The sequence below is a fragment of the Mytilus edulis genome, chromosome 3 (assembly GCF_963676685.1).
Source record: "Mytilus edulis chromosome 3, xbMytEdul2.2, whole genome shotgun sequence".
NCBI classification, from domain to species: Eukaryota; Metazoa; Mollusca; class Bivalvia; order Mytilida; family Mytilidae; genus Mytilus; species Mytilus edulis.
The window spans coordinates 75,736,545-75,760,148 of record NC_092346.1 but is presented as its reverse complement, the minus strand read 5'-3'; the positions used below and the strand labels follow the sequence as shown (position 1 = coordinate 75,760,148).

Genomic DNA, 23,604 nt, shown 5'->3' with positions numbered 1-23,604 from the left:
ACTTTGTTGCTGATCCATCATCCAAGATGGCCGCCAGCGGGGGACTTAGTTTAACATAGGACCCTAAGGGAAATGCATACAAATGACTTCCTCTAGAGAACCACTGAATGGAATGAAACCAAACATGGCATGAATGTTCCTTATGAGGTGCTGACCAAGTGTTGTTACTTTGTTGCCGATCCATCATCCAAGATGGCCGCCAGCCGGGAACTTAGTTTAACATAGGACCCTATGGGAAATGCATACAAATGACTTCTTTTAGAGAACCACTGAATGGAATAAAACCAAACATAGCATGAATGTTCCTTATGGGTGCTAACCAAGTGTTGTTACTTTGTAGCCGATCCATCATCCAAGATGGCCGCCAGCGGGGGACTTAGTTTAACATAGGACCCTATGGGAAATGCATACAAATGACTTCTTCTAGAGAACCACTAAATGGAATGAAACCAAACATAGCATGAATGTTCCTTATGGAGTGCTGACCAAGTGTTGTTACTTTGTAGCTGATCCATCATCCAAGATGGCCGCCAGCGGGGGACTTAGTTTAACATAGGACCCTATGGGAAATGCATACAAATGACTTCTTCTAGAGAACCACTACATGGAATGAAACCAAACATAGCATGAATGTTCCTTATGGAGTGCTGACCAAGTGTTGTTACTTTGTAGCCAATCCATCATCCAAGATGGCCGCCAGCGGGGGACTTAGTTTAACATAGGACCCTATGGGAAATGCATACAAATGACTTCTTTTAGAGAACCACTGAATGGAATGAAATCAAATATGGCATGAATGTTCCTAATGCCGTGCTGACCATGTGTTGTTTCTTTGTAGCCCATCCATCATCCAAGATGGCCGCCAGCATGGGACTTAGTTTAACATAGGACCCTATTGGAAATGCATACAAATGACTTCTTTTAGAGAACCACTGAATGGAATAAAACTAAACATTGCATGAATGTTCCTTATGAGGTGCTGACCAAGTGTTGTTACTTTGTAGCAGATCCATCATCCAAGATGGCCGCCAGCAGGGGACTTAGTTTAACATAGGACCCTATGGGAAATGCATACAAATGACTTCTTTTAGAGAACCACTGAATGGAATAAAACCAAACATGGCATGAATGTTCCTTATGAGGTGCTGACCAAGTGTTGTTACTTTGTAGCCGATCCGCCATCCAAGATGGCCGCCAGTGGGGGACTTTTGAATGAAATTAAACATGTTCCTTTCCTTATCAATGAGGTTGTGTTGTCACTTTTAGCCAAATTTTATATTTTTTCATATGATTTCAAAAACCCAAGTAGAATCAGGTGAGCGATACAGGCTCTTGAGAGCCTCTAGTTTTAAGTTGAAATCTCTATCCTGCGTTTTTATTTTTCACTCTATACAGTCCTGATTTTTTTTTACCTCAATTGTCATCCTGCCTTTTTGATTGGCCAAGTTGTTCATCTGGCCTATTTTCACTCAAAACTCCTGTCCTGCCTTTTTCCTCCAAATTTTACCCCCCTTTAAAAATCAAATGGTAGCTCCCTTACGATATGTTTGGCTTAAACAACTTCTTCGACTAACTTCAATAATACATGTCAAATACCCTAAGTGTTAGGATTTTAATATAGCTTGAAAAAACACGAAATCTAATATTTCAGCTTTTCCTTCTTTACATAAATAGCCAACCCATGGTAAATATAGGCAACAGTAGTCCGGTGGCGGATCCAGAGATTTTTATCAAGGGGATGGGGACTGGCTGCCTAAGAGAAGGCCTGCTACAGTCATGCTTTATTGATTCCCTATATAATCAACCACATTTTTCACACAAAAAAAGGGATGCACGCACCCTGGCCCTCCCTCTAAACCCGTCTCTGTAGTCAGCAACGTTTAATGGTCAAAGTTTGATAAAGAAAATATAAGACCAGGCAACAAGTTAAAACACATCAAAACAATTCCATTTTGAATGTTAACTAAATATAACTAATAAGAAAAAATATTGAGGACATTTGCATATAAGCCTGCTAATTTAACCTTAATGTCTTTTCTTTTTGACAAATATAGCGGTGTTCATTAATGCTCATTTTGTTTACTTTTAAAATCATACTATTTTCAGTAATACCAATATATCGTGACTGATAAATTGGATGTTCATTTAAAGAAAAAATCACATTGTAAATTTTGAGATAAGATCATCTTTAAATAAAAGCAAGTCCAAGTTACGATCATCCATAGACGAAGTTACGATCATCATCGTGTTTTTTTTTATCTGGATTTTCGTTCTTCTGGTTGTTTTTCTATCATTCAGGAAAAACTCATTCAATGGCAATGCTGATTAAGAATTTTTCTTGATATAAAACAAATCTGAAAATAAGCTGTTAAAGTAGAGAAATCGACATTCTAAAATTTCCATAAATTTGTGTCCGCCATATTGGGATGATCGTAATTGCAGTTACGATCATCACGTTGACACCAGTGATATATGGTTTGGGGTGGGGATCTCAACCGTTATCAAGTTTTCAAACAGGTGGAGGTGGGGTGATTCTAGTGACTTCCCCTATATTTCATTTGATTTGTTTTATTGTCCAATACATGAATATATATGGTTGAGGGGTGGGGATCTCATCTGTTTCTAAGTTATCAAACAGGAGTGGGTAGGGTGACCCTAAGGACTCTCCCTATATTTCATTTGATTAGTTCTCATACATGAATATATATGGTTTAATTTAAAGGTGGGGATCTCAACTGTTTCCAATTTCTCAATCAGGAGGGGTGGGCTGACTGCAGGGACTCCCCCTATATTTCATTTAATTTAGATGTGGGGATCCCAAATGTTTCCAAGTTCTTAAACATGAGGGTAGGGTGACCACAGGGACTTCCCTATATTTCATTTGATTTGTTATATTGTCCCATACATGTATATGTATGGTTTAAGATTGGGGATCTCAACCGTTTTCAAATTCTCAAACTGGACGGGGAAGAGTGGCCCCATGAACTCCACCTATATTTCATATGATTTGTTATATTGTCCCATACATGAATATATATGGTTTAGGGGTGGGGATCTCGACCGTTTCCAAGTTCTCAAATAGGAGGGGTGGGGTGATCCGCAGGGAATCCCCCTATATTTTATTTGATTAGTTAAATTGTCCCCTACATGAAGATATATGGTTTAGGGTTGGGGATCTCGACCGTTACAAAGTTCTCAAACAGGAGGGGTGGGGTGACCCCCAGGGACTCCACCTATATTTCATTTGATTATATATATATTGTCCCATACATGAATAAATATGGTTTAGGGGTGGGGATCTCGACTGTTTCCAAGTTCTAAAACATGGAGGGGTGGGGTGATCCTAGGGACTTCCCCTATATTTCATTTGATTAGTTATTTAGTTGATTTGTTTTATTGTCCAATACATGAATATATATGGTTGAGGGGTGGGGATCTCATCTGTTTCTAAGTTATCAAACAGGAGTGGGTAGGGTGACCCTAAGGACTCTCCCTATATTTCATTTGATTAGTTCTCATACATGAATATATATGGTTTAATTAAAAGGTGGGGATCTCGACTGTTTCCAATTTCTCAATCAGGAGGGGTGGGCTGACTGCAGGGACTCCCCCTATATTTCATTTAATTTAGATGTGGGGATCCCAAATGTTTCCAAGTTCTTAAACATGAGGGGTAGGGTGACCACAGGGACTTCCCTATATTTCATTTGATTTGTTATATAGTCCCATATGGTATATATGGTTAAGGGGTGAGGATCTCGAATTTTTCCAAGTTCTCAAACAGGAGGGTCTACAGTGACCACAGGGACCCCCTTATAATTCATTTGATTTGTAATATTGTCCCATACATAAAAATATATTGTTTAAGATTGTGGATCTCGACCGTTATAAATTCTCAAACAGAAAGGGGTAGAGTGGCCCCACGAACTCCACCTATATTTCATATGATTTGTTATATTGTCCCATACATGAATATATATGGTTTAATTTAAAGGTGGGGATCTCAACTGTTTCCAATTTCTCAATCAGGAGGGGTGGGCTGACTGCAGGGACTCCCCCTATATTTCATTTAATTTAGATGTGGGGATCCCAAATGTTTCCAAGTTCTTAAACATGAGGGTAGGGTGACCACAGGGACTTCCCTATATTTCATTTGATTTGTTATATTGTCCCATACATGTATATGTATGGTTTAAGATTGGGGATCTCAACCGTTTTCAAATTCTCAAACTGGACGGGGAAGAGTGGCCCCATGAACTCCACCTATATTTCATATGATTTGTTATATTGTCCCATACATGAATATATATGGTTTAGGGGTGGGGATCTCGACCGTTTCCAAGTTCTCAAATAGGAGGGGTGGGGTGATCCGCAGGGAATCCCCCTATATTTTATTTGATTAGTTAAATTGTCCCCTACATGAAGATATATGGTTTAGGGTTGGGGATCTCGACCGTTACAAAGTTCTCAAACAGGAGGGGTGGGGTGACCCCCAGGGACTCCACCTATATTTCATTTGATTATATATATATTGTCCCATACATGAATAAATATGGTTTAGGGGTGGGGATCTCGACTGTTTCCAAGTTCTAAAACATGGAGGGGTGGGGTGATCCTAGGGACTTCCCCTATATTTCATTTGATTAGTTATTTAGTTGATTTGTTTTATTGTCCAATACATGAATATATATGGTTGAGGGGTGGGGATCTCATCTGTTTCTAAGTTATCAAACAGGAGTGGGTAGGGTGACCCTAAGGACTCTCCCTATATTTCATTTGATTAGTTCTCATACATGAATATATATGGTTTAATTAAAAGGTGGGGATCTCGACTGTTTCCAATTTCTCAATCAGGAGGGGTGGGCTGACTGCAGGGACTCCCCCTATATTTCATTTAATTTAGATGTGGGGATCCCAAATGTTTCCAAGTTCTTAAACATGAGGGGTAGGGTGACCACAGGGACTTCCCTATATTTCATTTGATTTGTTATATAGTCCCATATGGTATATATGGTTAAGGGGTGAGGATCTCGAATTTTTCCAAGTTCTCAAACAGGAGGGTCTACAGTGACCACAGGGACCCCCTTATAATTCATTTGATTTGTAATATTGTCCCATACATAAAAATATATTGTTTAAGATTGTGGATCTCGACCGTTATAAATTCTCAAACAGAAAGGGGTAGAGTGGCCCCACGAACTCCACCTATATTTCATATGATTTGTTATATTGTCCCATACATGAATATATATGGTTTAGGGGTGAGGATCTTGACCGTTACCAAGTTCTCAAACAGGAGGGGTGGGATGAACCCCAGGGAATCCCCCTATATTTCAAATGATTAGTTATATTGTCCCATATATGAATAAATATGGTTTAGGGTTGAAGATCTCGAATGTTTCCAAGTTCTCAAACAGGAGGGTTTACAGTGACCCTAGGGACCCCCTTATTATTCCTTTGATTTGTTAAATTGTCCCATACATGTATATGTATGGTTTAAGATTGGGGATCTCAACTGTTTTCAAATTCTCAAACTGGACGGGGAAGAGTGGCCCATAGAACTCCACCTATATTTCATATGATTTGTTATATTGTCCCATACATGAATATATATGGTTTAGGGGTGGGGATCTCGACCGTTTCCAAGTTCTCAAATAGGAGGGGTGGGGTGATTCGCAGGGAATCCCCCTATATTTTATTTGATTAGTTAAATTGTCCCCTACATGAAGATATATGGTTTAGGGTTGTGGATCTCGACCGTTACCAAGTTCTCAAACAGGAGGGGTGGGGTGACCCCCAGGGACTCCACCTATATTTCATTTGATTATATATATATTGTCCCATACATGAATAAATATGGTTTAGGGGTGGGGATCTCGACTGTTTCCAAGTTCTAAAACATGGAGGGGTGGGGTGATCCTAGGGACTTCCCCTATATTTCATTTGATTAGTTATTTAGTCTCTGACATACATGAATGTATATGGTTGAGGGGTGGGGATCTCATCCGTTTCAAAATTATCAAACAGGAGGAGGTAGAGTGGCCCAATGGACTCCACCTATATATCATATGATTTGCTTACATTCAGGTATCATATAATATAGTTGCACTATTTGTGCCTGTCCCAAGTCAGGAGCCTGTTATTCAGTGGTTGTCGTTTGTTTATGTGTTACATATTTGTTTTTTGTTATTTTTTTTATATAAATAGGGCCGTTAGTTTTCTCGTTTGAAATGTTTTACATTGTCTTATCGGGGCCTTTTATAGCTGACTATAGTGTATGGGCTTTGCTCCTTGTTGAAGGCCGTACGATGACCTATAGTTGTTGATGTCTGTGTCATTTTGGTCTCTTGTGGATAGTTGTCTCATTGGCAATCATACCACATCTTTTTTTTTTATATAAGAAACTTCCAGCTATTTTAAATGACCTTTCAAAATTGAGAAGAAAAAAATACCCCTTGAAATTGCAGTAATATGTTCAACTTTAAAAGCATCTTACATGCATTTCCAACATGTATCACTGATAAAGAAAATTTATACTGTTACCAGGAACATATATAATTAAGATAAACTGTTCCCAGCTGTCACATTGTATTGGATTTTGACATTAAAATTGGTGTACACAATATTTTCTGCTTTTTCTTTCTTTTACATATATGTTTTGGTTTTCAATTCTAGTATTTATATTTCTTTACCATGCAAAGATGTATTTTGTCACCTGTCTGGATTTTTTTAGTTAATAGTCAAAACCCGGGATTACCCTTATCCGCTTCCGGAATCGGATCCGATATTGTAATTGTCTTCTCGCGGCAGGCATTTTGTTTTAATGTTGTTTTTGACAGATAGTGAGATACGATTTTACTCGGATTTACACATTATATGTCGGCGATTTTCTGTATAAAGCTAGCGGTTGAACAAATTAAACATCGCTGTCATAAATAGTAATGATGAAAATAAGTTTGAGATCGTTTATTAGATCGAAACTTTGGTAAAAACGTTTGCAAAGTTATTTTTTATTTTCTTTCAAGGTCCGTCGTGCATGTCGGGCGTAGCTAGTAACCAAGAAGAAAGTCCGACTGCAAAAGTGGAATGTAACAGACCTCGGACAACTGCTAGTTCAAACCCCTGCGTTTAAATTGAAAAGATACGAAAATTTCGTCTTCTAATTCAAAATTGCCGCCAACAGCGTGATCAGTTGAACTTATACTAATAGACTACTGACGTAGTTGACTACGTATTGACGACAAACAATATTCCTACGACTTTTGCAATTTGGGAAATCTTAACTACTTGTCTTTAGAGATTTACGGCGATTAAATATTTCATATATTTGTTCTTTGACATCTTAGCCAAAAGCTCAGGGGATAATATTATAAACTACATAAGGATTCCTAATGTGCTCTACTTCCTATGTGCAACTTCAAAACTTTTGGGAAAATCGACGATCATTTAAGGTTTTTCTGGTCATATTGTTTGTAATCCAGAATGAAAAGTATGAAAAAACTGTCCAATAAGTTATAAATAACATATAGTAGCCAGCTAGATGATAACAATGGCACGTATTTCAGCATTTATTGGGTAGAACACAATTCCAAGGTGCTCGCATAAGGCAGCTTAACTGCCTAAAAGAACATGTTTGTATTCTGACCTTTTTGCTTCATTCCAGCAAACATTTTCACTTGCTTGGAAATAAAATGTGTATTGTTTTGTGCAGGGATGGGGTAATCGTTATCTGTAATCGTAATCGATTGTAATTGATTACATTTTTTCAAGTAATCGACAGTAATCTGTAATCGAAGACATTATCGATTACATGTAATCGTAATTTAATCGATTACAGCAAAAATTTTGAATGTAATCATCGATTACTTTTCGATTACATTTCGATTACTTTAGTAAAATAGTTAGATGAAAAATAACCTATTTCAGAGGAAAATATGTATGTTATCACTTTGTAGTACAGAAAAAATATTATGCATTAACAATACTTGAGATTTAAGCAACTGCCTTATTTCTATCTATTGTCTCTAACTGCATTATGAGTAACCAGATCCCTCCCCTACCTAAATTTACTTTATATCTAGCTTTTGAAACAAATGGATGTATGTGCTTGTCAATAATTCAAGAGCTTTAATATTTAAATAAGAAAATAGATTTGAAAAAATAAAATAGATCTTAAATAAGAAATGTGTCTGTCTTTTGTTAAGTTCTGTACTACATTTTTTAAAAGAAGTAAGCTTATTTGTATTAAATTTCCTGAAAACATCATTTTCAATTTTCAATCAGAGTTGAAATTAAAGCTTAGAATACATAAACAGTTGATTTCTTAAATGTTATGATATATATACATGTATATAAATTAAATTAAAAAAGAACATGAAATCCTTTTAACAATGAACCAATGGCAATGCATAGCAATTCTTTTTAGAAATAGATACATGTATCCCTTTGACACTATAAATATATCTTGTATATAATTTGATTGGAGAAGTTAACAACATTCTTGCCTTTACTAATGAGATGATCAAAGTCTTCTAATCAATAACAAACATACTTTGTTTTTATTTCAATTATCTTATGTCTAATAAAGAAAGAAATTTACAATATTTAGCCACAGGTTATAAATTGTACTCCAGTGGCAGTTAAATAATCTGTAATTAGGGTGGTTAACCAAACAAAATTTTTAAAACATGCATGTCATTATAAAAATTAATTTTGATCTTAAAAATTAGCTGAACTAATTAATTATTCTACTTTTTTTTTTATATTTCCTTAAACATTGAAATTAACTATGCTAAAATATTTTTTTTTAAAGAGTAAAAACAAAAAAGCTAACGTGTCAGTAAGGTAGCACTCCACAGTTAGGTGTGTAGTTTCGCATTTTGGCCCCTGTGGATTTTTCAAATATGAGAGCTAGTGTGCAATAAAATTCATTTTTGGATAGCTGAGTATTAAAATAGCCTTTGTATTGGGTTTATATGAACATCAAGATTATGTAATGTATGTAATATAGGCTGTTTTCTGTATGACAGTCCGTATTTGCATGTCCCTACCATACATTGGTCCGGCAATTATTGCAATGTTTTTTTCCATCTTTTTATCGCACGAACTTTGTGATTGATTTTATGAAAAAATGAGGAGAAAGACACCCATTTTTTATTTGATCATTAGGAAGATTTATGGAAACAGTTTCTAAAAAGGTATCACTCAAAGGCATTGAAATTCTAGTTTGATAAAAATTTTGGGGGGATATGTGACATGTCCACCCCCCTTTTTGCAATATTTTATGGTAAATAAATGCAGAATGTTGCCATGGATACACTTAAAAGGAATTAATTTTCACTCTTTAAACTTTTGAAAATCAAATCTATGGAATATACTGATTACATACATATGCACATGTACAACACAAACAGTTAGGTTAATGTATTAGAAATCCAGGAAAAGGAGATGATAAAACATTTTGTGGCTCATTTTTAATTTTATTTTCTAACTGTGGAGTGCTACCTTATGGCACATCAGAAAGCACAGAAATGCACTTTTTAAGATAAAATTTACCACAAATCTTTAGTCTTTTATGTTCTTGTTTTAGTTCTAAAGGTAAAAAAACTGCTAGGAATGCAATTTATGTTTATTTTATTGTTTACTGTCCTTAGCAACCAAATATACACATTTTGACACTTAGACATGTTGCGGTCTTAAATTTGTACTCAATTAGCTTCACCATTGTAACCAAAGATTGCGCTTTATATGATATCCTCAGAATGTATCGCTTTATAATTTTGAATGCAAATAAGTCAAATAAACATTTTTAGCAGGATTTTAGATTATAATTTGGCATAAATTAAATTTAATGATGCCAGTACTGCTAGAAATTTATACCCTGCTTGAGAGCTTCTAAACCAACTTTTTCAGGTTAGGTAGGCTATTTACAGCAAAATTGTTCACATTTTATTCACAAAACTTTTGTGACACATAGTAAATGTTGAATCTGTAATCTGTAATCTGTTATATAAATTCTGCCAGTGTAGGCACACCTCTTCCGAGTATTGGATTTCACAATATGAATAAAAATATCTTCCACCAATATCACTATACACTATTTACATTGTACAATTTATTCTTGACGATAAAATTGGGCTTAATGTCAATATCATCAACTCATTAAATATTTTAAAATCTAAAATATTTATCAAAAGATATCACTGTTTAAGAGTAGACAACCAATCGTCACTTAGGATTCATAAAATGTTATTATCTACTTTCTTTTCTTTTTCTTTATATCATCTAATTGCAACAGTCTATACCTTTCACAATGGAGATTGTAACATAATCGTCTACATTTTGGATCTATAATGTTCTGTATCACTTTAAAAACTTTTTCATTTCTTAACTGAGGAAAACTTAACATTGTCATGTAAGTAAAGGGATCTATGATCAGTTGTAAAATGTCAAAATGTTCATCTTTCTAAACTCTTCACTACAGGAATTAATTAAATCTTCCAAAATTGGTTTTCTAATATCTTCTAAACTTTTACACGTTAATAAAAAATGTGGTAAAGTTTCTTCTGTTTCATTACACAGTTTGCATATAGACAGTTCTGTATTACTTATAAATTTGGCTCTAACTGTTTGCAGAATGTAACTCCCAGTAGCTATTTTCAATTTTGTAGAAATTCTAATAATTTCCCTTGAATTCATAGTATTTGTATTTGCAATAGGATGACATTGTCCTGGTTTATATATCAACGATAAATATTTTAAACTAGTATAAAGTTTTGCTTGATTCAGTATCTTCTCAATCCAGAATTTTTGAACTTTGGAAGTTATTTCCCTTTTCCATTGGCATTTACTAATTGGATTAACTAAGTATTGTGCAGGATCATTAAGTTCATATTTCAAAAATATTTTCCTCAGTAAACTAAACCAACTATTACTATAAATAGCTTTAACATTTAATTGCCTTTCCGCTAGTTGCCATTCAATAGAATTTTTTCCTTGTCTAGTAATATTTCTATAAAAAGTTAAATTTTTTACATCTATTTGAGCTTCTACAGGTAACATCCCAGAAATCATATATATAGCAGGATCTGCTACTGTTTTTGGTAAAGATAACAATTGTTTCAAGAACTTCTTAAATTGTATATTTAAATTTCACAACGCATGAATACTTCAGCTATTTTAAAAAAAGATGTTTTAAAAAATTTACAGGAAATTTAAGGATCTTCTTGGAATGGATTTGAAAAATTACGAACAGATATTCTTTTCAAGTGTGAAAAACATCAACCAAATTTATTCATTATCGGGAATGGCCTTATTAAAATAGTCTTCGTCTCACAACGTATAATACATTAGCTATTTAACCAACGATGTTAATGTCATCTTTCCCTATTTTTGAGTGTAATTATAAGTCTGTTTTAACTGACAAGAATACCCATAAAGCGGACAAGCAGTTTAATTAGACTATTTACCGGATTTGTAATCACATAAGCAACACGACGGGTGCCACATGTGGAGCAGGATCTGCATACCCTTCCGGAGCACCTGAGATCACCCCTAGTTTTTGGTGGGGTTCGTGTTGTTTATTCTTTAGTTTTCTATGTTGTGTCATGTGTACTATTGTTTTTCTGTTTGTCTTTTTCATTTTTACCCATGGCGTTGTCAGTTTGTTTTAGATGTACGAGTTTGACTGTCCATTTGGTATCTTTCGTCCCTCTTTTATTCTTTAAATTGCTGTCATTGAATATCAAGAAAGAAAATAAATCCCGAAATTGATTTGAAACTTTAATACTCAATAGTTTTCCTGGAAAATATTCACATTCCTTGGGGATTATTAGTGTACGTCCAGTTGCATATATATTACATGTATGTCGGAACAATTGTGATGATGACGAATTTCTTCCTTTATTCGAGAATAATCTAATTGATATATCAATCTGTGACTTTACTATGTCCACAACTTCGATGAACCAAAGCAAGTTATACATCGACCTGTATTTAAATCAAATTGGTTTTCTTCTTCTTCTTTTGGTATACAATAGTCTATCGACATTCGATGATTACATACTGTTGGCATACGTGGACTAGTCTATTTACAAAACTTTTACCCCAATTTACACAATATGTATGTTTTTTTCTTATGTTCATTGTATACATGTATACATTTTAAATTGCGCTATATATATATATAGTTCCGTAATTTTTTACCCAGTCGTATAAACAAATCGTCGACAAGTGCGTACATTTTTAAAATCAAAATTTCTGGTATGTTCCAATCTGTCCTTCACTATTGACAACGAGTATATATTACATTTTCCCAAATTTACCCTTGGAAAAAATATGTTTACAGATTTTTATTTCATCAAATCTTATTTTTTGGGTATTATTTATATTTTTATAAATAATATTTTTTACACCAGAAATGTTATTTATAAACAAGCGTTTGCGTTTAGTAATGACAAGTAAGACATAGATGTATATTATACACCTGATAGTTCAAAATGGAAAGTTATAAGTTATCAGCCGTGTACACTGATCAATACCTTCAGAAGTGAAACGATGCATGAACTTGCGAGCCCGACAGGAAATCGCTTGAATACCTGGACGTGTCACCTCACACCCCTCACAATACCTTTGGGAGTAATACCTTTAGCCATGCTGGTGATCAGACTGAGGGAAGATCAGAATTTATTTGAATAAAGTTTATTACTTTTAAGAATTATGAACAAATTAGATTTTCGAAAACAATTTTCACGGAACACTTATTTATGATTTGAACATTGACTTTTTAACTAATTCCAATATTAACAGTTTAAAAATAACAGACCATGGTTATTTAAAAAAAATAAGAATATTTTCCGTATCAAGTTAGTTAGTCGGATAAAACAACCGTACGATTGACAAGATATCGACACGCAATTACGACTACATCGGTTACTGTAGTTTTGTTCCTTTGTGGTTTATAGACATATCGTTGTCATTAATCAGGAAAGAAGACAAAATGGCCGAACGCAGAGAATTGATACTCTAAATTTAAAATCGATGGTGATCTCTTATCTAGCGGAATAAAACTTTAATATCTATGAATTTGAGCATTTTTATACAGAATGGACATAATATCAATTTTTGATTTTTCCCTTTAAATTTTTCTTTTGGATGTCTGCACATCCAGACTTTCCAGGTAACCCTAAATTTTCATGCTGTTAGGCCTTAAAATGCAAGATTCAGAATTTTGAAATTTTTCCCCATTTTTGCAGTTTCCATTGCGATGGTAGCCATCTTGAAAAAGCCATACATTGATTGCAATATTTCAGTCCGTGCTGTCTGTTAACTGCTACAAAAATCTCCTTTGAAAATACTAGGCCAAATTTAACCAAACTTGATCACAATGTGTCTGATGATGAGATGGCTGACATGGCTAAAAATAATAAAACAGGGGTAAATATGCAAATTTTGCCTATATATGTCTTGTCTTGATTGTGTCAAAAAGCAAGATTTAGATATACAGTGTCCTACAATCTAAGCATCTACAATGTATTTGTTCGTTGTTAGGTCAGTTTACTGTAAACCACTAGTGGCACATATCACTTCCAAGGGGATTTGGCCCCTGCTTCCTTAGTCATAGTCTATTGACCTGGAAACATTTGCTTACTAAACATGTATTAGTTTGTGATTAGGTCATTTTATGGGTAACCCTTTGTAGTAGGTAAATAATAAATTAACCAATTATATATGATGATAAGTCACTGGTATTTGGTATGCAGTTTATAATAATTGGCATTTTTTATTTCAACAGAGGTTATTTGGTCCTAAACCTTAAGTAATGATTCATTGAATTTGAATGTTTTGTATACTAAGCATGTTTAAAATAATGTCATTTGGATTCAATATTCAATATTTGCATTATACAATATTACAAAAAGGTGAGACAATTCAGTGATATAGTTTTTTGCCAAAAGTTTTATTTGTTTTTCTATGCTATAAATAGATCATAGAAGGAAATTAAGTAAAGCGGTATGTAGTCTATATAACAAGTTTGGTGCTGTTATAGATATAGAAACACTAATTCAGGCCCGTTCTGAAAGACAAACAAGAAAGTAGTACATATTTTAAACGGAACAGTTCCTACACATAACTGTATCTTTGTCAATTTTGAAATATTTGGATAGTTTGGGTATCAAATTAAAGCTTGTGAACTTGGGATCATTGGAACCATTGTTGAATATTTTTTTTAATAATAAAAAGGTATTTAGGATTATAATAGGAGGGCACATTTCCCCTGCAGTTCAGTGAACATTGTAAGTATTCAAAATTTATGATTTTGCATTATGAGTTAACAGTTTGACATACTGATATTAATACTTAAAAATCCACGTGAAAGAGTTCTGGTTTATTTTACTTGGTATTTTAATATTTAGTTACTTTTAAGATCGTTTGGTACTTTGAATATTGCAGAAATCAGCCTAAACTTCGATACCTATCTGGAACTTGTTGAAAATCAAAGCTGTTGTAAAATCATCTGACCTTATGACATAACTGTCATGTTAGAAACATTGCAATGTAAACCTTTTTGAGCTATTAGGGGCAATAAAAGTTTGGTTTTTTTTAATTTGAAACTAACAGTGCCAAAGTTGACTTGAAAAAAATTAAGACAGATGTAAAAACTGGAGTGTACCAAACTTATTTGATTTCCTTAATGGGCCAACATGTTCAATGCTAATTAACAAGTGATAATAGTTGGATAGAACAATTGACAGTATAATCGAATATTAATTACTAGATACTGTTTTTTGACACATGCCAAGGAAGATTATAGGTGAATACTGGCATTAATAGAAAAGGGGAATGTTGTCAAAAGTTAAACATTCTCATGGACATTGACATAAAGGTTGTGATGCCCAAAAAAAACATAAGAAACTTTCAACATGACAATGATCGAGAAGTTCTTGACTGACAGCAGGGTGGAGGTTCAACAAAAGGAATTGAAAAAATATGGCCATGTTTACACCACAAAATCTTCTCTGAGTGGGCATTTAAGAATTTTTAAGTTATTGCAGGATCTAGATATATATAGATGTTAAATGTAGTTTCCACAAATATGTGAATTAATGTGTTTTTGGTCATGTTGGTTACTTGTTCTTTGATATTAAAGTTATTCTATAAATAACCACATCTGGTGACATCATTATTATATAATTAAGAACAAATACAACTAAAATTAAATCATCTTCATGTTATTTTTAGCAGACAAAGAAATCTATGATGCTGTTATAGTATGTGATACAGAAGATGAAAAAGAAGCAGATGAATTCTTGCAGCATATTGATAAGTTAGATAAAGAGTGGCAGTTAGATATAAAGATTGGTTTTAGTCGAGAAATATTATCAACAGGTGGTCAAATTAGCAGTCATGAGTACCTTTTTGATGTTGCAAGATATATATTTATTTTTTGTACTAAAATGTCAAGTTCAGAGGTGAGGCAACGTTTTAAAAATGAGTGTCTTTTAGTGAATTCATTATCTGATACAGACAAGGTGTTTCGTGTTATTCCAGTGTCTGTGGATGGACCTGAGTGTATTCCTTTTGAGCTTGCTTCATTAATTCCAATCAACTACTGCAACTATAAAAAGACAAAAAATAAAGGACTTGAAGACAAAGTGTATATTAGGATGCTACAAAGACTCTTTCAAACTGGAAGAAAAGAACATTTACCAATTTAGAACAAATAACAAAAGTGCTGCTTCATATGCAACCTTTATTTATGTATATAAAAACTTAAAAGAGAGGCAATGGCTTCCAAAGGGACTGGTGTTATCAGTGTTCTATAATTATATTGACTTTATTATTGCCTTAAATGATGCTTTGATATTTTTAGTTTTAAACTTTGACTTCACAGACATTCAACATTATTAGTTTAGCAGGTGAGACATTTCTGTGTGTCAATTAAGGAATAACAGTACTGCAGTTGAAGAGTTCCACCGTCAATTGTAGATTTGACGGTAGCAAATACAGTTTTACTGGTAACGCGTAGCGGAGACAGTAAAACGGAGATTTGCGACCGTCAAATCAAAATTGACGGTGGCAACTCTTCAACTACAGTACTGTTATTCCGATTCTAATGCATTACATAAAGAAAAAATACGATAAAACTTGAAAAAATGTCTAAATTTGACAAATAGAAAAAATCTGCAAAAACTTATCCTACATCGATCTTTTGATGTCGTCTCTAAGGTCATGAAGGTAAAAATTCAAGCATGGAAATCTTATACATATTCTACACTTTAAAATGGCAACAAAAGTTGAATTAATAAATTAAACATGAATTATGATGCTTCCACAGTCAATGTTTGTCAATGGAGCTGTATCATCAGTCACGTCAGTTTTGGTGAAGTTGACGGACTTTTAAAAAATTATTGTCTATACAATTAATAAAGCACTTTGATTTTTATGAATATTAAAAAGTGTAAAAGTATCCAAAAAATCACCATTTTCCCCCATTTGTTCACCTAATTTGCTTTTTTTTTAAACTTCTCCTTTAAAACTGCTGAATCAATTTCAACCAAACTTGGGCTGATCGAGTTTCAGATTATCTAGTATAAATTTTGTATTTTATTTCCTTGTATGATATGTAATAAAGCCACATATAGAACATGGGGTTAAAATGCATTTTGTGGCTTTTGAAAAAAAAATATGACAGATAGAAAGAACATTAAAATGGCATTTTTAAGCCACTCATTAATATATATTGACAATCAAAAATAATTTTGGATGAAAGATTTAAGCAAACAAATTCAAGTGAGCCTCTTGTTTTTATTCCGGTCTCATCTGATTATTCAAAAGGGGAAAATATGAATATAAATTTATATCAACAGAACTATTTAAGATCGCATTCAATTTCCTTTGATATACACATGTATATGTCGAAGCCAAAATACCGTCAGCCTAAAAATTTTGAACATGTATTTTCTCATTGCCTTATTAAATAAATAGTTATTTACTGAAATGCAAAAGTGAATGTAGTTTTAAATATCTAGTCATAACATGTGTTCATTTATCTTAGATTCAAACTAATTTAGTCTGAAAATTGGGTACATAAATGTTGATTTCTAGATAATATACAGAACCTTTTTAACAAGAATACACAGGATTTATAATAAAGATTCCAGAAGAATGACAGAAGCTTTTTTTATTTCAAAGCATAAAAATGGTACTTCATTTGTATATTATTTAAGGATGCTAGTCAGGTTTTATATTCTTACAAATGGTATTTATAACTATAAAAAAATCATTCATTTAATTTTATAAGTATTATTTCACCAATTTACTTATGTAACATTCATCAAAGATATGATTCCTATTGGAAGATTATCATGAGGGCAAATGCATTGCATCAGTTTTTTGAAATTTAGTTTTATAACTTCTTACGTGTATAATATCAAAACCTTTATCTTGATTTAAAGGGTGATTAGCTGTTAAATTCATGTTCAGCAATTTGACTCAAAGTCTCATATTTCATTTATAACATACTAAAGCGCATGTCAAAATTACAGAAAATAGATTTAAATGCATTGAGTCGATAATATTAACATTTCTTTTGTATTTTAGTCTAAAAACCATCTAATTAACCATCAAGACGACCTTTGAAGACTGTCAATGTTTATGTAACCCAATATATAAACAAATATAAATATAGATAGATAGCAACCACATGTAATTTGATTTTTCTAGGTCTGTTTGCTTAAATTATAGGTTGAAAAATAAGTTAATCAGCATTTTTACCTTCATAAGAATATTTTTTTGGTGGATATAATCAGTTAACAAAATAGGTTACCCTTGTTTCACTTTCAATGTCAACATTCTTTTCCTTTTAATAGCTGAACATGAATAGCACATGCAAAACCCATCTCCAGCTTAGGTGTTACATTTAATTTCACATAAATACGAATTCACATGAGTTCGAGTTATGCCTTTGTAAGTCAATAATACATCGGTTAAATCGTAGCTAAGTAAAAGAGGGGCGAAAGATACCAGAGGAACAGTCAAGTTCATAAATCAATTCTGTCCTTTAAAGCTGTTAATTTCATTGTTCACCGATTCAACTCAAATTCTCATATTTGATTTATAACATACTAAAACATATATCCAAATTATGAAAAGTCTGCCTTATTCAGACTTTCATCTTTTTTAACATCTATCCAAATTTTGTTCATTTTGAAACAGTCTATGAAAAGCCAAAGTCAAATTGTAAATAAAATAATAGTTACAGGCCATAAAGGTGGTCTTAAGTTGAATCCATCAAAGTCTTATTTTCTGGTGGACATCTAATTATATAATATCATTTGAGTTGAAATCAAATCATATTAACTATACTGCTTGGTGGATATGTCTCCTTGGAGCAAAACAGACATCTACTATACTTTGCCCGCCCACTCTACTTTCTAATAAAATTTGTAACCAGATTACAAAATTATTTTTCTCAACCAGACATCAATTCATGCATGCTACTCTGGTTGCTTTTATATGTATTTACCGAATTTTTCCTTAAAACTGATACAAGTATTTACTACAAAATCAGTGAAATGTGAAACTGATGGAGAATATTTATTTTCTAGACACACTTTTTCTTTAGATTTCCTGATTCTCCTCAGAAAGTCCCTGTTCTCCATGAAATAAAAGAAAGTATATGGTCGGATGCCTGCCAACCCTATTTCAAATAGAAAATTTTTATTTGCTCACCGAAAATATACAAATTTCAAGATTTTACATTTGTATCCTATTTTGTTAAGAAATACCAAAGTATGAATATTTATAATTTCATTCATTTCTAGGGAGTGCATTAAATTGAAATTAAATTCTTCTGGGTGTTTTTATCACATGTAGCATATAACATGTATAAGGTGCTAGGTTTTCAAGCGTCAAAATTATTTTTGTGGTCTTTTATTTTCAATGTTATATTCATCAAGACAGTGTCAATATCATAGCTGGAAAAAAAACTAATACAAACAGTTAGGTCAATACTTTCAAGTCCAATTTAACCTTAGAACATTATTACACACAATGAAAATAAATTGATGAAGCCAAAAGAAAGTAGTCACTTGGATCTGAAAATCGTTTTATGAAACTCATTTTCTTAAGCACTGCTATTTACTTAAAGGTGCTTTTTTTTTTTTTTTTTTTTTTTGAGTAAATCAGTTTTTTATTATGCAAAGACATTATCCTTTAAGGTCACGTTACCTAGAAAAGATATCATGTTGATCAGAAAATAGCTATTAAAATGTTATTATACAATTATACAATGATGCAGTAAACAATTTTTTTTAGTTATTAATATTGTTTATGGTATATTTAAACTGTTAATCATGCACATATTTTTTTTGCAATTTGTAGTCAGCTTTTTTCTTTTATTATATCTTTAATTCTTAGTATTAAAGACACTTGTTTTCAATTTTTAATTGTTTTTTTGTTTCTCACCTATGACGAAAGTTGCAGAAAGTAAGTCATGTGGTTGCTACTTAGGTGGCAACCATGTAAAGTATTGTATAAATCTTTATATTTTAGAAGGTAGAAAAAAATGAGGTTTCATGCATTTTATTACAGATGCCTTAGGTTACAAAGTTTCCTTCTATGCTATGTCCATTGTCCTTGAACTTATTTTTAAATACTTATATATTTTTAAATTTTCATAATACCCCAGATACTATAGGCAACAAGTGAACTGTTTTTGTTATATAAAATATTTGTAAGATGTATTACCAAATTTTTTTCGGCTGATTTGGCGGAGCTTATGTTTGAATTTTCATAAGGACAGTCTATTTGAAGATGTGTGTGATGATGATGATTACAATTACCTATCAGTGTCACAAAACGGATATACAAAATACAAGAAAATGAGTGAATGAAATGAGATCATTAAAATATTTATAAATTTATAAAATATATAGTATATCAGCAAGGTTGATGTACCACTTACAACTTACCCCGTGCCCTCTAACTGCTTACCCAAAAAAAAACACGCTTCCTATGGTTGAGCGATTCGTATGATCATACTAGCCAGCTGATTACTTACAGGTTTAAATCTGTAATATTCGGCGCCACATGTTCTTTATTTATCTTAAATGCAGCATTACTGAAACAATAAGATAAATACAAAACGGAAACTGCATCCACAATGAGGAAGGTATGTTGATAACGTTTTGTCAAGCCTTGAAAATGGGAAGAAAGCTTTTTTTTATATACATATGCACATTCATAGCTCTACAATCTATCGATACCTGTTTCTTGGCATTGCACAAAGTCGTGTTTTTCCGACTGTTTATGACGTCTTTACACAAAATTCATTGCATGTTGGATGTGTACTGATTGATAATTTAACGTTAGATACATATTTTTTATTGCCTTCAACTAGCTGTCAGTAACTGCGAGTACTATGTCTTTTTGTTGTGGGGAAGTATAAGTACCCGTTCATGTCAAGTGTGTGTATTAGATGCAATTATATTTGTATTCATCTGATGAGTTGAGCCCTTTCCTGTATTTGCGTGTCCCAAGTCAATAGCCTGTAATTCAGTGGTTATTATTCGTTACTGTGTCCCATATTTGTTTTTCGTAATCTGAAATCTGCTTGTATTATCATGTGTAGTAATCAACCAGGAACCAGTTTACATACCTCCGGTCCTCCTTATTACCAAAAAGATCGAAGTGTACCAACCAATGTAGTTAAGATACTCATAAATCTATTTTTATAACTTTATTGATTATATGAAGTAAAACTAAAATATTTTTAAAACATTAAAGATATATAATTAATCGGGGAATACTTGATAGTCTTTTCGTTTTACAAACAACTGCCTTTTTTATAAGAGAATATAATATGTCCGTGTTGGTCCACTTTCTACTGGTTATAAGACAGATCGAAGTACCGGAAATCCATCTTTGTTTACAAAGTTACACCTGTAGAGTCTGTAACAGACTGTATCTGTATGACATGTGAATAAATTAATTCAGAAGAAAATACTGTTTAAATAAAAACTTTTATTTAGGCTTTGCAGGTAGTCATAATTATATATACATATGTCAAGAATATAATACAAATGAAATACAAAGTGATCATAGATTATAACTGACAAATAAACTCTGAATTAAAGAACTACTAAGTAGTATCTTAATAAATTTAAAGAATGAAGCATAACAAATTAAAAATTCTATGAAATACAAATGAAATATAAATTTCATACCCGCCTCATACAAACATATTCCACCATAAGAGAATGGGAGGGAGGGTTTTGAAAAAAGAACAAACGACGAAACATAATGTTCTTTAACAAATTAGCTACGCTGATAGAAGTTTCAACGACAAACTAAAACATATTTAAACATAAAAATTCTAAATTATTAAAATGTTGACTACCTGTTTTCTGTTGTTTCTGAAAAGTGAAAATCAATAGTGAGTTCTACTTTTAAATTAAAATGTTTATCCAATATAAATTACTGTACTGCTTGACCAATAAAAAACTGGTTTAAATTAATTTAGAAAGCAGAGCGACTAAACCTTGACCAGAGATGTGCTCACTGTTAAATGGAGTGGGACCAATTGTCCATTTACCAATTCACTAAATTATTTTTCTGATTCCTCATTAATTAATTATTTTTAATCAAAAATTTACAAATTGTCGATATAGATGCTGGCTTTAATACAACGGTTTGAGAGAGCGCCGCCGATTTATTGGCGGGGCGGGAGAACAGATTTGAAGCTCTCTACGTTTGAGAGTGTCGTCATAGCTGATTCGGTGCGATCACTGTCTTACAAAGGATGAGTTTGCATAATGTACGGTGTTTTACTTAGTGGAATGTCAATAAACTCACAGTAAGAGTTATTCTTTACTTGCTTTTCCATTGTTTTCCACAATAATTGTTGCGTGGTATTCTTTGAATTTCTCTGCAGTTATGGTCCGAGAACACAATTATTTCGGAGTGCATTTCTTATAGAACATAAATGAAAATAAAAAAAATCCCACCTGCGCTTTCTCAAAGAAACTTTTACAGTGTATTGTACTACTTTTGGGACAACTTATATTGAAATTATAGAAAACTTCATCGGCTCTTACTCAAAATATGGACAATTTTATGTTTAGGGCGTCTTGAAATCTTTTGACAGCTTCCGAAGTGCTAATTTTCAACCTTTTTCAGCTGGACCAAATCACTACTTTCCTTTAAAATTCTGGACCCAATTTTTTTTACAGTGTAATTTCACCCCCCTACTTGCAATTTGAGGCATTAAACGTGGAGAAATACATTTGGAAGGGGTATAAAAATTAATGGCAAGTAACCCACTGTCAACACTAGGGACTATATTCGTAAATCAAGGGACGACAATTGTGGTCTCTGACCTTGTTGTTCTCTTTGGACATGCTTTTTTGAGGAATTCGTCTGGTTAAATAGCGTAAATCAGCCCCTCAACTACTTTTTACATAAATACTTACTTTGGCTTCAACTCCTTGTTCTTCCTTGTCTGGAGATCTTGTTGAAGTTCCAGTTTGGCAAGCATTTTGGAGACTTATCCATCCTCTCTTGACTTGTAATCTCTGGTGATAAATTTTGCCGCTTGACATGTTTTATTTTGTTACCGGGTAGGGGTCCCATACTATGGTTCCATATTAAATAATGAGATCAATTCCTAAAGGTCTAGTTCATTATCCAATCTGACACAAATTTCAATAACTGGAATGCCATCCAAGTTGAATATATGGTGACCCACTATAACAGCATAATTAGTTGGAATTGTGTTTAATACCATGGTGGTTCAAAAGCATAAACTTAAATGGAGACAGAAATTTGACATGAAAGATTTTGGATTAGTGTAAATTAAAAAATAGCTTACTATGATATATGGTTAAAGAATGAATATCAAATTGAGCAGAGTTGTTATAAAATATCAATATGGCAGAGAAGTGGTTTCAAGTTTCATATAAAGGGACCTGACTGACATGAAATAAAAAATCAAAGGAGAATCCCTATTTGTCTAATCTTCAAGGTGAAATAAAACAAGTATAACAATATTATGCTATTGTATAAATCTACAGAAAAAGAATTTGCTTCAAGTAACAGAAACAACTATGTCACTATAGTAACTTATTTAATGAGTATGTGGGTAATTAGTCCTATATAAACATATGACCTCGGGAGCATTATTTACTATTTCTATTTACTGTTCTGATAAAAAAAAAATTACTATCAATGTGTCACATTTCGCATTCAAAATTAAAAAAAAATAATGAAAATATCAGTATAAAAACGTTAAAATTTGAATAAGAATGCGAAGTCATATGTTATAGGACTAGTGGGGTATAAGAGCTTATTACAACAGGCTCTTCATAATCATTTGGTTTGAAAGGATACTAATCCACTTGTTTTTTTGTCCGTCTGATGAGTTAAGCCTTTTTCAACTGATTTTTATAGTTCGTTCTTATGTTGTACTGTTATACCACTGTCCCAGGTTAGGGGGAGGGTTGAGATCCCGCTAACATGTTTAACCCTACCACATTATTTATGCATGTGCCTGTACCAAGTCAGGAGCCTGTAATTCAGTGGTTGTCGTTTGTTTATGTGTTACAT

At 32.9% G+C, this 23,604-nt stretch overlaps 1 protein-coding gene across 1 annotated transcript in view; it reads left to right on the top strand.

The window, feature by feature from the left end:
- Positions 1-15,965, top strand: part of LOC139515424 (uncharacterized) — an 81,163-nt gene extending 65,198 nt beyond the window's left edge. The window contains exon 17 of the mRNA XM_071304994.1: positions 15,241-15,965. Within this exon, the coding sequence (XP_071161095.1) occupies positions 15,241-15,716 (476 nt within the window). The 3' untranslated portion in view covers positions 15,717-15,965. The remainder of the gene's footprint in view (positions 1-15,240) is intronic.
- Positions 15,966-23,604: the final 7,639 nt, after the last annotated feature.